Below are 15,623 nucleotides of genomic sequence, written 5' to 3' on the forward strand. Positions count from 1 at the left end.
AGCTCAATACTTCCTTAAAAGCTTAGAATAGGCGAACACGACTCTCCACAATGATATAATATTGTCCTTCCATAAAAGCTCAATACTTCCTTAAAAGCTTAGAATAGACGAACACGACTCTCCACAATGGTATAATATTGTCCGTTTTGAGAACAAGTTTTCATGACTTTGATTTGGGTTTCTCAAAAGGCCTCATACCGATGGAGAAAGTATTCTTTGATTAAAAATTCATGATCATTCATTAAATTAGTCGAGGTGGGACTTTCATCATCCAACACTTCCCCTTGAACAAAGTACGCTTCTCCTTAATCGAGGCTCGACTCCGTTGGAGTTTGTCATTTTTTACTATGCCTCGAGCAGGCTTGACTCATTTTATTTTGAAATCCTTTATTCGACATTTGAGGATTTACCAATCTAATTGGCATGACTAAGTTTAGGGCATAGCTCTGATACCATGTTAGACGAACGACAGTCTACAATAGTATGATATTGTCCACTTTGAATATAAGCTCTCATGGCTTTGGATTTTCCAAAATGCCTCATTCTAAGGGAGAGTATTATACTATCTCTGCTTTAATTTCTAAAGTTGAGTTACTTTTTACTGTGTATGACAAACTTATTATGCCATTGCAGGTCTAAAGAATTCTCTCTCAATAATATAATTGAGAGAAAATAAATAAATAAATTTATACCCCTAATTTATTTAGTTATATCAATTAAAAAACTTGACAAATAATTGTATTAATTAAAGCTCAAAACTTCCATAAGAACTTTGGAATATAAATTAACGTTATTTATTTATTTATTTATTTAATCTACGGATAAATGAAATTGTAGGTTTAAATGAAAAAGAAAAGCTAATTCATCAACATTGTGTTCTATCTTTTCATTAAAAAAATAATAAATATGTTTCGAAAATTTATATCTTACCAATTTGATGAAATTAAAACCAAGTTCAAACGCAAGATATTAATTTAATTTTTTTAAGATTTATATCAATTTCTGAACATTTAAAACTACAAAAAAGTACCCAAACTTTCAAATTTTTTAAAATTCAAAGATTAACTAAAATACAAAATACAAAATACGTATTAGACAAAGTTGAAAGTTGAAAATACGAACTTCAAAGTGAATAAAAAAAAAAAAATAAATAAAAGAAAAAAACAAGAAAAATTCATCCCCTCATCATTTAAATCCAATTAACTCCTTGTTTGTTGGCTGGTTCACAATAAACAAGCACCCCCAACCAGATGCATGAATATGCCAACTTGAACCCCTTGCGCTCATATCCCTCATTCATCCCCCATGCCCACATCTTACGTAATATTGTTAAGAATTATTTAAAAAAAGAAAAAGAAATAAATCAAATGCATGAATGTCACAATAAAGCAAATTCAAGAAAAATATCCAATATAGTATGAACATTCAAAAGCAACAAGTACGTTTTAAGTTCCCAGAAATACACTAATAATAATTGAGAGCTTATGATTCCTCTACTACTGAACTCGCCTACTACTACTACTACACATGGTAGCATTATATTATTATATCATCCTACATTATGTAAAAGCTTCTTAATAATGTATGTAGCTGCAGAACAGAACCATCTAAACACACAAAGCATATGTTATGTGTATATATATATATGTGTGTGTGTGTGTATTAAACAACTAGCATATAGTAAGGAAAAAGTTTCACCTTCTTTAGGGCATGGCATGAAGATGGCCTTTTCCTCCTCCCTCTGAAAATATATTTACTTCCGATCATCGGTGCGATCAATGCGAGTTGTCGTACACGACTTTGGCATCAAAGGTACCACAAGGGTGTGTCTTGCTTGGGCAATGGTGTGTCTGCTGCTGCATAATCAATTGATGCAAGGTTAAAAGGAGAACCAAATCTTAAGTCTGGGATGTTTTCGTTGGGATACATGCTGAACGGAGAATCAAATGCTGCCGCCTTGTATTCTTCGAATGGAAGTTTTGTGGAAGAAATGTCGGGGTGCTGTATTGGCATGTTATTTCCCACGATCGCTGCTTGGCCATACATGTTAATGTCGACTTGGGGTTGGAATTTTGGCAGCTGTTGGTTGGGATTGTTGTCACCTCTAGCATCGACATTACTGGGATTCAATGTGTTCTTGTCCTGTTGAAGGTTAGAATCGTAGCAACTCAGAAGGTCTGAAATCATTTTCTGGTCGTCTTCTGGAAGTCCGAGTCCTGATACCCTGAAGGGTGGAGTCGGGTTCATCGACCGTATAGGTGGTGGCTTAGAATGGTTTAAGGATGGAGGAACTGGGGATGATGATTTGTCACCATTAGTTTGAAAGCTTGGCATGCTAAATATATGCGAAGAATCATGCCTAAATGGACAATTCAACTGGTGGTTGTTTCTTGAAGTCCTATCGAAAAACCCGAGGCGCTGACTGTTATATGGGCATTGAGAATACTCGCAAGTATATAGCTTCTGATTCATTATTGTAATTGACTCATCTGTCAGCTGCTTCCTCTTTCGACTAAGGTCCGAATTGTTCTCCATGAATTCTTCCTTAATCTGAGTTCCCACAGGGGGCATCACAAGCCTCTCTCTAGGTCCAGGGGCACCCATATTAAAGAAATTGAGATCGTGGGGTTTGCTTTCCCCTGCTTGGACATTTGGTTCATCTTCTACACCTTCAACATCGTAATCACTAGTGTCACTGATCAAAAGAGATCCGCTCCCACATATCGGCATAGGCGGGCATTTATCAGGATACAATTTCCTAGCCAAAGCTTCTTCCTGGTTCACAATTGCCAACCATGTGGCACTCTCCTTTGCAGTCATCTTGTCTTGCAAACATTTAGACTGACGAACGAGTTTGCGAATCTTCGCAATATCAGGTGACATATGCTTAATCACAGCAGTAAGAACGCTGACTTTCCAAGCCTTCTTCAGATCATGGGGCTTCTTATAAGGAGGTGGCCCCTGATCGTTAGGTAGTCCCAATTCAGGCCACCATTCCTCGTTTCCGGTGGGCCACCACGGTGGGGAAACTCCCTTCTCCAATGGAAAACGCCTTTGGGGTGGATCGCAGTGCTGCATCAGAGCTGACAAAAGTGATCCAAGGGTTGTGTCTTGGAGCTCTTGTAAAGTATGAGGAGTGGATGTCACTGTATTGCAGTCATCATTGTTTCCAGGAATTGCATGTTCAGCCTGATATTTGGCAATAGCTGCAGGACCGTTTCGATCGAATCTGACTTTCTCTTTCCACCAGGCACGAAGATTATCAGACGCTCCGCTTACTGGTTTTCCTTTCTCAGGAATGATCCCATACACAAATCCTTGAGCCTTACAGACCTCCATCATTTTCAACATATATTTCAGGATGCAATCTTGAGCCCGAGACATCTTCTTCCTTCGGGCTTGCTCCTGGGATTGGCGCTGCTTTGAATTATCAGCGCTTTCCTTCTCTTTGCTTTGTTCTTTGAGTCGCCTCAAAAGCATTCGGTCTCGCCACATCCTTCTCTCAAGCTCATCAACATCCAGCTCTTCATCACTGTAATCTTCCTCCAAAGTAGCCTCAGCTTCATGCTCCCGAGCTGTCTCCTGTTCCCCAGGAGGAGCTGAAAAATATTCAAGATTTTGGCAGAAGCTAATATCTTCAAAGATTCCCATGTTGTTCATCATTGAACAAACCACAGCAACAAAAGAAATTAATTAAACCCCAATATCGTTAGCTTCAAACAACTTTTCTGGCGAAACATCCCAGAAAATCGATCATTCAACATATCCTGTAAAAAAATTAACAACTCAATAATCGGTTAAAAGCTTAAGTGCTACCTCAAGAAGCAGGATTACTTTGAAAACAGAACACTTGAAAAATAATAATAATACTAAGTCAAACTCATCATATAAAATAAATAAAAGAAACGAAGCGTAGAAGAAACAACAAGTATATGCACAAGCGAATCAAAACTATAAATTATATATTTTCAGCCTGGAAAAGAAAGAAAAATCATTCATTCTAGAAGAGAAAGTCATTTAATCACTTGACAAAGAAAGAAAAAAAGACAGATCAAAATATATTATGTATGAGAGAGAAAATCAAAAGATAATATAAAATCGATCCAAGATTCAATTATCATAAGATGTATTTTCAACATAAAAAGAAGGAGAAGAAGAAGAAAAAGAAGAAATCAACATGAATATATATCAGACTGCAAGTAATTCAAGCGCTCCTAATTATTCGCTTCCAATACATACCCTCAACAATAAGATTGGAAACTCTGCGTGTAAGAAACGCCACATTCGATCCGCGTATAATCTTCAATCAAAGAATTTCCAGCAAATTTATCCGTCTCTAAAGCAAAACTAAACTAACTTTATGACCAAAAACAGAGATAGACTTAATACTCCACATGAATTTATATTCACGCCGACTGAAACTCCACTTAAATAACAAAAGAAGACGGCCTCAGCAGCCTTTAGATCGAGAAACTCGGAGTCCATCAAAATCTCATCCCCGAACGAAGAGAAATAAACGACGACAATCAACAACTAACATAATGCTCAAAGGCGTTGAGGACGAGAACTAGTGGCATAATTTGCAAAGAAAGTCAGCAATACATACCAGACGAAACGCCTGTATTCATCAAACAACATGCCGAAAAAGCGCATAGCTCACCCGATAACAAACAATTCAGAATGAAAAAGTATCCAAAAAACTCCAACCGCAAACTACGGAATGGATAATCATAGCAAGAGATCAACACAAACTAAATCAAAAGAAAAAAAAAATAAAAAACAGAAGAGCTACATCCACAACAACAACCAAATTTGATTGAAAAACGAAAATATACCAAAATTTCAAACTCCAGTAATCAAATTCACATATCAAACCAGTAGCAAAACCAAAAACAACAAAATCAACCAGCAAAAAATCACAAAATAGTACAAGAATTACACTCTATCATTTCCAGAGATTCAAATTTACCTTCCATAAGCCATTGAAAATCCTCTCCCTCTCCACGGAAACTCATCAAACACAGAGAAAAGAGAGAGAAACGTAAGTGACGGTGCCGAGGCTTTTGTTATTATCCTCCTCTGAAACTAGAGAGAGAAACAGAAAATGGTGTGGGTCCTCAAATGAAAAAGACAAACAGTAAAATTCCAGGGGAGAAGGAGACTTAACACGATCTCCAGTATTTAACCGTAGTTAGGTTAACGTTTCAACCCGCGGTTAAACCTCTTAAGAACTGCCGTTTGGAATTTTGCATGTGAGGTAATTTTCCTCTGTTTCGTTCTCATTATATAATCCATGCTCTCACTTCCAGATTCCGACACGTGTTCAATTTGCACCTTTTTTTCTTTTCTTAATTAAATTAAAATTATTTTATCCAAATATTAATAAACGTGCGAGGCGACTCTTCGCGTTTCAAGTTATTATTATTAATAAAAGGCACCGCTTGGCTTCCACGCACCCAATCATTAATTATAATTCCGAGTTTTAATTAATTTCCAACGTTAAATAAATAAATAAATAATATTGACTTACTTGGAAAATAATTAAAAATAAATAAATAAATTATCTAAAATGCATTATTATTATTTTTAAAATAATCGGCTAAAATTCTACAAAGAAAATATCTGGAAAAATTAAAAAAAAAAAAGGACCGTACGGAACTTACCATAAATGTTTATATTTTTTTGGGGAAAGTTTTTAGTGTCAATAAATCTTTGAAGGATTATTATTCCATATAACAAATTACCTAATATAAAATAGTCACCTAAAACTAAAGAAAAAATAAAAATTGTTGGAAGTGACGTCATAATTATGAAAATATCTTATACTAAAAAAATAATTATGAAATAAAAAATATTTTAATGGCCAATTATCGTTTAATTTAGCACGAGAAAAACAAGCTAAATTGAATTAGGAGATAATTTTTTATCGTGATGAATTAAAATTAGGTCGATTTTAATCCGTGACGTGTTGATGGACATTTAGTGAATAAGTGAATTCATCTAGAGATTTGACTCTGCTAATCTCGAATATATGAAAAATATTTTTTTAATTGAGTTGACCAATTTTATTTTATTTTTATTTAAATTAAATAATAAAGGGGAGAATAAATAATGTATATATATATAACTTAATTTTATTAATTTTTGTGACAACACAATTAAATAATAAAATATATTTTTTTATTTAAATTAAATAATAAGGCTCGCTTCGTGGAAGCAGGAAAAAGTCTCAACTTTTATTTTTTGAGGGTTGAAAAATAACACAAAATTATAATAATAGATTAATGGTGGGACCCACTCGGCATGCAAGTGACACGTCAGCTTACTAAATTAATATATATATATATATATATTTTTTTTTTTTTTTTCTCGAACAAAGTATAACACTCGAGTCGTCTCTCGAATAAGTATTTATCCGTCTACGTACGTCGTGCTGCACTCTATATGGCAAGAGTCCAGTAGCTAAAAGCATCACTAGCTTACGATCTGACCCAAGTAGCATTGGGCACGTGGAATCCCGTGTGAATCAGTAAGGATCATCTTGCAAGGCTAAATACTCTTGGGTGACCGATAATGAAGTAGTACCGTACGACATTACGAGCTTACTTTTATCATCAAAAAGTAAAAAACTAGTCAAAATATGAGCACATATCACATCGATTGACGAGCGACGCGTTGGTTTTTACTCTTAACAAGGCTAAACACGATTAAACCCAGCACAGCTACGTGTTAACCCGTGAATTTAATAGCTACCTCGTCACATAATCTCTCGTGGATTATGATGATGAATCCGACACAACTATATACTTATACAATATTATAATATGATTTAAATAACATTTATAATCTAATAACTCTAGCACTAAGCTTACTTAGATATTTAATCACGTAACACGTGGCACCATTAAAAAGAGGGTTAAGGAGGTTTAATTAAACTAATATAATATAATAAATAAATTCATGTGGAGGGTGTGTTTTAGTGTTACTTTTAAGAGGTTTATCACGTGATTTCTATTTTCTTTTTATTATTATTATTATTATTTTTAAAATTTTATCCACTTTAAACAAAAGCCACGTCACCAAAAATAAATAAATTAATTAATTAAAAAGCGTCCCTCCATCCACCGACGTTATCTGCTCCGGGCCCACCTTAAATTCATCTTTTTTGTAAATTAAATAAAAATAATAAATTTGGATAAAAAATTATGGGCATGCAATTTTTAATAATATTTATAAATTAAAATTGTCCGAATAAATATAATTTAATTATTTTAGATATATATGATTAATTAAAAAAAAATTATATTTATTTTTTTTTCTAATTATACGTATATGTTTGTATAGCGTACTTTAAAAAATTTCAAAAGTGTATTTAAATGCGAGTGGAAGTCCGCAGCAGCCGCCGCTTGACAAAAGAGTGGGGCCCACAGCCCACGTGTGGATCCTTTAGTACTAATTGTCTGAAATTGCCACATGTCAAGTGGGCCCCACCAGTAATGGAAGACGATGGGAAGTCTCCGTAAAAGGTTGGTCAATGGTCAAGGACTTGTCCATGGGCGATGTGATCACATTGAAGGGGACCCTCCCCCGTATATTGTTTATATCTTATCACTGTTTTTCCCCCTACATTTTAAATATATTTACTAGGGGTTTTTTTTTTTTTTTTTTCGAAAAATAAAAAATAAAAATAAATAAATGTCGGTTGGTTCGGTTTCACGGAGAGTTGGCCGATCGATTCGATTTTGATTGATTTAATTAATTGGATTCGATTGCACGTTGCAGCTGGTTGACTAAATTCGGTTAATTCGACCCGACACTTTTATATATTATTATAGCATGTCACGTCACCTAATTTTTGTAACGTCGAAAACTTTAATATCTTCGGTTTTCTTCTTCTTAATTACAAAAACTTTAATAATTTTTTTTGGGTACAATTTCACATATTTTTAAATAAAAAAAAAAATCTCGGTGTAATTTAAGAAACACTTCATCATCACCCGCGTGTTTAAAACCGTGGAAATTCAAATGGAAACAGTTATCAAACGAGACCTTAAGGAGAAAGACACGTGTTCGTGTTCGAGAATTATTAGAGTTAGGTAACTTTATAAAGTCCAAACAGGCTAGCCCAATCCTTATAAGGTTTGGGCCCTCCACACTATTTGGATTAGATTTTAAGCCATTCCTCATCCATAAGATTGAGGATTACATTTCTCCTTCTCTCTCTCATTTGCTTTGTTTATTTATGAACCTTTTTTCTTTCCTGTTCTTGTTGAATGGTCACTAACAATGGCCTACATCAGAGTTGCTCTCATCCTTGTGGATAATAACTCATCAACCTTCTTGTTGGAATTCATCAGCCTCTCATCTGATAGAACATTTGAAGTAATTGATTGATCGAACATGGATCGAGTTGGGGTCGTGGAGCTCAAATGATACAACGGATCATCATCTTTGTATAAGTTTCGGATCGAGAAACAGATCAAAATGGTAAAACTTGATTAACATTGAGATTCTACACATACACACAAGAAGTTCTTGATGTATATCAGTCAGTTCTACTGTATTTCTATAGCTATGAATCTTGTTTCTTAGTATATAAAAGAAAAAAGAACACTAAAGTAATCTCTGTTTCTTGTTCATCTTGATGATCCCTCTAAGATTTAGCTTCTCAACTCAGGCTTCATTCTATCCCCAAAACAAAACAAAACAAAACAAAACAAGAGAATCTGAGTCAAAACTCGAACATTAACACAAAACAGAAACCGAACTAGGATTCAGAATCATTACCTGTTCTGTGTTGGATTCGGGCCGCTACGAGGTATTCGGCGAAGGCTGGAGGAAGTAGACGATGCTGTTTCATGGAGTTTCCGAGCTGTGAGAGGAAGAAGATGAAGAACATCAACTTGATACAGCGATGACGACGACGTAGAAGCAACCCGAGGAACCGGGAGGAGCAGTCTTGCAGCTTGAGTTGGAGTGGGAAGAAAAGACATCAGTAGAAAAGAGCAGAGAATTGGAACCAATGATTTGCAGATCAAAGGTTTCATGTTTTTTTGTGAAGCTCTGAGAGAATCAATGTCTTGTTTGTCTTGCAACTCCAACAACTTGGACTGCTTCCCTTATATAACTTAACAAGTTTTCAACATTTGTCTTCAACTGCCTCCTATGTTTTCAGCCCACACCCTTGTATTCTGTATATTTTGCAAACCATACCCTTGTATTAAAGGAAATTTCAAAGCATACCCTTTTATCAGATAGCTTTGACAAAACCAGACTCATATGTACTACTATCAAGACAGTGATTTCATGGGGAGGGATGGATCTGCAAAGTAAATAACTCTAAGGGACCGATTTGCAATTAATCTAAACATGAATAATATGTAATATCAAGACAGTGACTTCAGGGGGGGAGGGGAGGGTTGGATCTGCAAAGTAAATAACTCTAAGGGACCGATTTGCAATTAATCTAAACCAGAATAATATGCATTATCAAGACAGCGACTTCAGGGGGGAGGGGAGGGTTGGATCTGCAAAGTAAATAACTCTAAGGGAGTGATTTGCAATTAATCTCATATGTATTATCCAAACAGTGACTTTGGGGGGGGGGGGGGGGGGGTTGCAAAGTAAATAACTCTAAAGGGAGTGATTTTCGGGTTGGATCTGCAAAGTAAAAAACTCTAAGGGACTGATTTGCAATTAATCTAAACCAGACTCATATGTATAATCAAGACAGTGACTTCAGGGGGGGTGGATCTGCAAAGTAAAAAACTCTAAGGGACTGATTTGCAATTAATCTAAAAAGTTTGAAAATATCAATGGCCTGCATTAATCAGCAAAGATCAAACACAGTTTTCAAGGCAGATCCAATGGGTGAGTGAGTGTGAGCCATGTGATGCAAACATGTATGTATGCTTTGACTTGACGAACTTCCAATTTCCAAAGCAAAAAAATCAAAACTTGGGAGTTTTTGCTAATTTTTAAATAATTTGTTCACCTTCCATCACGTGACCCTGCACGTGATCAAAATAGCAGAATATATATATATATATATATATATATATATATATATATGTATATGTATATATATTCAAATAATCAAATAATCAAATGTTACTGCTGCAATCTGATGTGATGCATCTGTAAGCAACGATCTGCATCCATGGCTGATGATAGTGTGATCACCATCAACTTGCTGGTTTTGTTATGATCTCTCTACATGATCTTACTAGTTTCAGTGTCGGGCAAAACTTACGACGATTCATCGTTCTCGTGATGAATGGTTAGATTAAGCTACTGAGCTTTCATTTAGGGGTAATATCTACGGGTTGTTGGTAGCAGTTCTTCAGCCCCGACTTTCATGTCAGAGTTAGCCATTTTCTTCTTAAGCCCTCCTTCTACAACCATGACATCGGCTAAGAATGTTGAACAAACGGGGCGGTGATCGGAGAATCGGGACTCCCCACGGATGTAAAACAGTTGTTGTATTCCATCACCGTGCCATAAAATTCTGTCACACCTGCATTGTTCCATAAATTTTCAGGATCACTAGTTATGTGGGTGGGTTGATTAGAACAAGAGCTTGTATGCTTTTCAATGCCATACTTACCAAGCTGGAGTTCTTCTGTTCTTTTTCGATTTTTTCAAGTCTCCGGCGTATGTGTCTGAATTGTAGTAGTATTTATACGTGGGTGCGAAGTATATCTTCCCCTCTTTCCATCCACAAAACACTCGACCGGCATCCCTTTCGATCTTCAACTACAACATCCAACAAAACATAAGAATCAGCTCGAAACATCATCAATTTAAGAACACAATCTCAAACTTCAATCAGAATTTGTCCAAGGCAGCAATTTTATAGCAAACAGTAATGTAACAACCAGGGCAATGTGTTAGCGAGGAGGCTGAGCCTCGAAGGGGGTGGACATGAGACAGTGTGCCAGCAAGGACGCTGGGCTCTCAAGGGGGGTGGATTGGGGATCCCACATTGATTGAAGAAGGGAACGAGTGTCAGCAAGGACATTGGGCCCCGAAAGGGGGTGGATTGTGAGATCCCACATCGGTTAGAGAAGGAAATGAAACATTCTTTATAAGGGCGTGGAAACCTCTCCCAAGCAGACGCGTTTTAAAACCTTGAGGGGAAGCCCAAAAGGAAAAACCCAAATAGGACAATGTTTGCTAACGGTGGGCCCGGACTGTTACAAGTAACGTTTAAGAAAGTGAAGGTGTAAACGAGAATGAATATTGCTCCAATGATTAGGCATTGTTAGTACAACTCTATAGGACGGTTACCTGATCTTTGTTGAGAAGTGCATCCCAGTGATTCGCTTCCATGAGTCTTCGAGTTTCCGAGTAGCTCAAAGCTATCCGGTAATTCAAGTCTCCTAACCATATTATTCGTCTTGAGCCAATTCATCAACACAAATGAGAAACTCAGTAACTAGAAAACATACATGTCATATAGAATGGATTACCAAGCAGCATTATTCTTATTTAGACGAACATGTTTTTTTTTTTCAAATCAAACAATTAAGATGCTCACTCGTGTCCGAGGATTTTGTCTGGCATCCGACTGTAAGGCAGTCTGCATATTTTCGGGAACTGAGTGTTCTTGAGGATTTCGATGACGTCCAAATTTCTCCTTAGCTCATCCCCTTCTTTCTCTCCAGAAGCCAAGTGGCTGCAGATGAAGCAAAAGGTTGTCTGGTGAAGTAACATGCTCACTGAAATGCACCCCTGGAAAACATGAACCAACCTCACGATTTCAAAACAATGTACAATGGATGTTATGTAGACAGGGGAACTCAAAATATATAAGCGTTACCTTGTTCCCGAGGCAGCCCATGATCCCGCGACTGGTACTCGCAATTCTTAAGTGGCTAACATGAGGAACAAGCTCCTTCCTCATCCAAATTGTGACAAAAATGCCAACCATTTGTTTACTCGCAATTAGACCGTACTTTGTCTCATTACAGCTTTCGGGAATGGAAATTTCTGAAATATCAAAGGTGTTCGGGTCCTCCTCGTCGTCATCTTCTTCTGAAGAAATGCCATCTTCACTCACATTCGATGGTTGGCATCGGAACCAGAAATCCTTGCTGCGTTTCCTTTCGAGTTCCAGTGGCGTACAATTGCAACTTTTCAGCTTCCGTTTACTTACGGTCCTGAAAGTTTTACTGATGCTTTTGAGGGAAGGCTTGGGGAAGAATTTCGAACCTCCAAGACTGGAGGTAGGTTTCAGTCCTCTTGAGCCGCCATTCATTGGGTTGTTCAATGATTGGTTAATTAAGGATAGCCATCTTGCAGCTGGCTCGTTGTCTTCAATAACAAGAACATTTCCAGCATTTAGAGGCACAATTTCCTGAAAACTGATAATAGAAAGAGTTTATACAACACATCAATCCGCTGGTACGATTGGAAATATAAACAACCAAATGGAAAATTATAAAGAAAATAGCGGTCGGAGGCTACTACTATCCACGGTGTCGTTGGAAGAACAGATTAAAAGAACTTCATAGAATAGCAATATGAATGAACTCTATTCCTAACAACCACCAAACCTAAAAGAAAATGGAAGAAAACAGGGTAAAGGGGAAGAAAACATACCCGAAGACGTAAATATCAGCACTGTTGTCGTTCTTAAGAAAATCGTTCAAATTGAGGTTGGTATGGGGAGATTTTCCTCCAACATTCCACGTTGCAACAAAAACACTGAACCGAGAAAAACCAGATGTTAATGCACAAAAAAAGTACAAGCTCATCATCTGGTCAAAACGAAAAGAAGATCAAAGCGATCATGTTGTAACGAGTACCGGATGGACTGAACTTCTCCAGGAGCCATTACAGAGTCTGTGCTGCCTAAGAATGTACTGTCTAGCTGTAGGTCTGAATTCCGTTCTACATATAGATCGAAAAGAGAAAAAACAAACGAAAACGACTTAAAACACCAAGAAAATATCCACTGATCTTGTTTCAACCCAGTCAAACTCTATAGTTTTAACCAACTGATTGAAAAATATTCGAACATAGCTTCCTTTCTCATCTCACACAAGTATAAAGATGAGAATTGAATATATTCTCCATTTGGAGTTAGTCGAAACAATTCTATTCCTATCGCTATCGTTTTACATTATAAAATCTTCACAGAGAAGTAACAATATGCTTGAAAAGGCACACCAAACTTATCCTCAATGACTATACATACACTTATCTGAATAAAACTTTGCTTTCTGTGGTGAGATTTCTATCTTTCTTTATCTAAAAGCATATCTCTTTTGAAACTCACCAGTGGACTCAAATGAGCCTTTGAATTCTTTCTTCCCATTTCTTTCTCCCATGGCAAATATTTTTCTAATGAAGGACTGAAAGCAGAAGAGAAAAAGAAAAGGAAAAGGTATTATTCAATGATATTAGCTTCAAAAGTTGCAAAGTTTGTGCCACTTTTTTGTAAGATAAAAAGATGAGTACAAATTCATGATAACAAGCCACCAAAAAACACTTTAGGATTCAAATAAACTGGGAAGAGAGAGAAAAGGAGAGAGAGAGAGCATTGAAGATTCATTCACCTTCTTTCCTGAGTCTTGTTTTCTGAGAGTCATTGTTGATATTGCAATTTCTCATCAATGGCACTGACCCAAATCAAAGAAGTAAATGAAATGGCATTTTGACAAACAGTTCATGTCACTCTCAAGAATGTTTGGAAGATCAAATAAATTGCTATCCAAAATTAACAGAACAGAACATAAAACAGACAAAAAACAAGAAAGAACACGAGAAACAGAATCAAAACCGTCGGAGGGACAGATTTGATCAAATTTCTTATTCACGAGAAAGTCAACCGTCGGAGCAATGGCTATATACATACATAAGAAGAATCAAAACAAAATGAACTTAAAAACAGAGAAAATTCTTGAGATTCTAGAAGAAATGAACCAAATGTGTGATATTCAATGGAATAGTCCGAGAAACTTGCTGTTCCAAATGCATAGATATCGACAAAAGGAGGGCACAGTGATAGATGAACAGAACACGATAAACACAATCGACAATCGATTCGATTAAAATCAAAGAGGGAAAATAGGGTGAATTTTCTCGGGAAAACAAAGCGAGAAAGAAAATAGTTTATATTCCTTTTTCTTTCTCGAAAAGAAACGGTCAAAAGCAAAAAGGAGAATCTCAAGAACACCTTTGAAGAAACGCCGAGTTCAGCAGTTTGTAGTTCGTTCCTTCCATTGCTGCACTCGGAAGAGATTTTGCTCGAATTTCTTCAAATGGCGTAGGAACGAATCATTTGATCGAAAACCCAAGCGAGTATCAAATGTAACGATGTTTCTTTAGATCAGAAATCGATCTGTTTCATGAAACTGACAGAGATGAATGAATGAAGTTCGCAAATATTTTGTCAATCTCAACAAAATGGAATACTTCGCTTTGTTCTTCCCCTTTTATAGAATTCAGATGCTTTAATTTTGGTCTCTTCTCCACATTATTATTATTTTTATTTTGCAAAAATCTCAGAAAAAAAAAATAATAATAATAATTAAAGGAATATAAATAGGAATTTATACCCCTCCCAAATAATTATTTTAATGTAAAAAATAATTATTTTAATTGATAGTAACATATTTTTAATTAATTAAATTATACTCATAAAGTTAGATGAGTTAATCACACAAATTATAAATTTTTATTGAATTTCAAGAAATTATACGACTCGAGTATGATTCAAATTATACGAAGCCTATGATGGTGACCAAACACAATGTCCATTTTTGGACTTAAAAGGTAAGATTTGCTCTTACAAAATACACTCTTGTTTTGGCAAAATAAAAATAAAAAATAAATTATTATTATTATTATCACATTCAAATTTCAAGACAATGGAAATTGTGGTTGCCTTTTATTTACTGTTTTCAAAACACAAAATAAAAAAAAAAATAATAATAAATAAATAAATAAATAAATAGAAACTTTTTTGTATTTATATTTTTTTTTTCCTACAATTTAGTTAAGAATTCACTGTTTACTAACCTATTATGAAACCAGACATAAAAAAAAACATTGAAATTCTCTATAATAAAATGTTCTTATTATTGTCTTGTTAAGTGGAAAGTTGACAAACCCCATTATTTTCTCCTAAAAAAATTAATTAATTAATGTTTTTTTTTACTAAACAAATGTTATTCTTCTTCAAAAGAAATAAAAAAAAGAAATATAAATATTGTGAAATCACATTTACCTATATCATAATATTTAAATTATTCTAGAACAATTAAAGTAAAAATGGGAAAATTCTTATTTAAAAAAAAAAGAATAAAAAGTTGGAGAAAATGGGAAAATGTAGTATTATTATATAAAATGGTCCCAATGAGAGAATTATATAATAATTAAGAAGCAAAAAACATGAGGAACCAAATGTTGGGTTAGTGTTTGCTTCATTTACAACCCAAAAATAAATAATAAATAAATAAATAAGATAATATTTTGAGATCCTTAAATAAAGGCCATGAGAAGACCATTATTATAATTTTTTTAATTATTATTATTGCAAATTTATTTATTATTTTATTAAACTATTTAACAGAATGTTTGAAAACAGTAAAATAAACCCCTTTTTTGGGGTGAGT

The 15,623-nt window shown here is 35.2% G+C and overlaps 1 protein-coding gene and 1 pseudogene across 3 annotated transcripts; both read right to left on the bottom strand.

Annotated features, from left to right (window-relative positions):
• Nucleotides 1-1,393: 1,393 nt before the first annotated feature.
• On the bottom strand, nt 1,394-5,125 carry LOC111809300 (ETHYLENE INSENSITIVE 3-like 1 protein pseudogene; annotated as a pseudogene). The gene is made up of 2 exons (XR_015411546.1): nt 4,970-5,125; nt 1,394-3,767 (listed from the first exon to the last, which is right to left on the bottom strand). The product of XR_015411546.1 is annotated as an ETHYLENE INSENSITIVE 3-like 1 protein pseudogene (transcript).
• A 3,352-nt stretch (nt 5,126-8,477) lies between these two features.
• Nucleotides 8,478-14,417, bottom strand: LOC111808576 (DNAse I-like superfamily protein). 2 transcript variants are annotated; one of them, XM_023694662.2, is made up of 12 exons: nt 14,183-14,417; nt 13,563-13,625; nt 13,283-13,358; nt 12,810-12,894; nt 12,604-12,708; nt 11,822-12,365; nt 11,540-11,733; nt 11,290-11,398; nt 10,607-10,755; nt 10,115-10,516; nt 8,788-9,191; nt 8,478-8,685 (listed from the first exon to the last, which is right to left on the bottom strand). In XM_023694662.2, the coding sequence occupies exons 2-10, from the start codon at nt 13,593-13,595 to the stop codon at nt 10,306-10,308; spliced, it is 1,506 nt and encodes a 501-aa protein (XP_023550430.2). In that variant the 5' UTR covers nt 13,596-13,625; nt 14,183-14,417; the 3' UTR covers nt 8,478-8,685; nt 8,788-9,191; nt 10,115-10,305. The 2 variants fall into 2 exon arrangements, with proteins under 2 accessions (XP_023550430.2, XP_086973053.1); XM_087116927.1 differs by lacking the exon at nt 13,563-13,625.
• Nucleotides 14,418-15,623: the final 1,206 nt, after the last annotated feature.

The sequence above is a fragment of the Cucurbita pepo genome, chromosome 13 (assembly GCF_057944985.1).
Source record: "Cucurbita pepo subsp. pepo isolate OVF chromosome 13, ASM5794498v1, whole genome shotgun sequence".
NCBI lineage: Eukaryota > Viridiplantae > Streptophyta > Magnoliopsida > Cucurbitales > Cucurbitaceae > Cucurbita > Cucurbita pepo.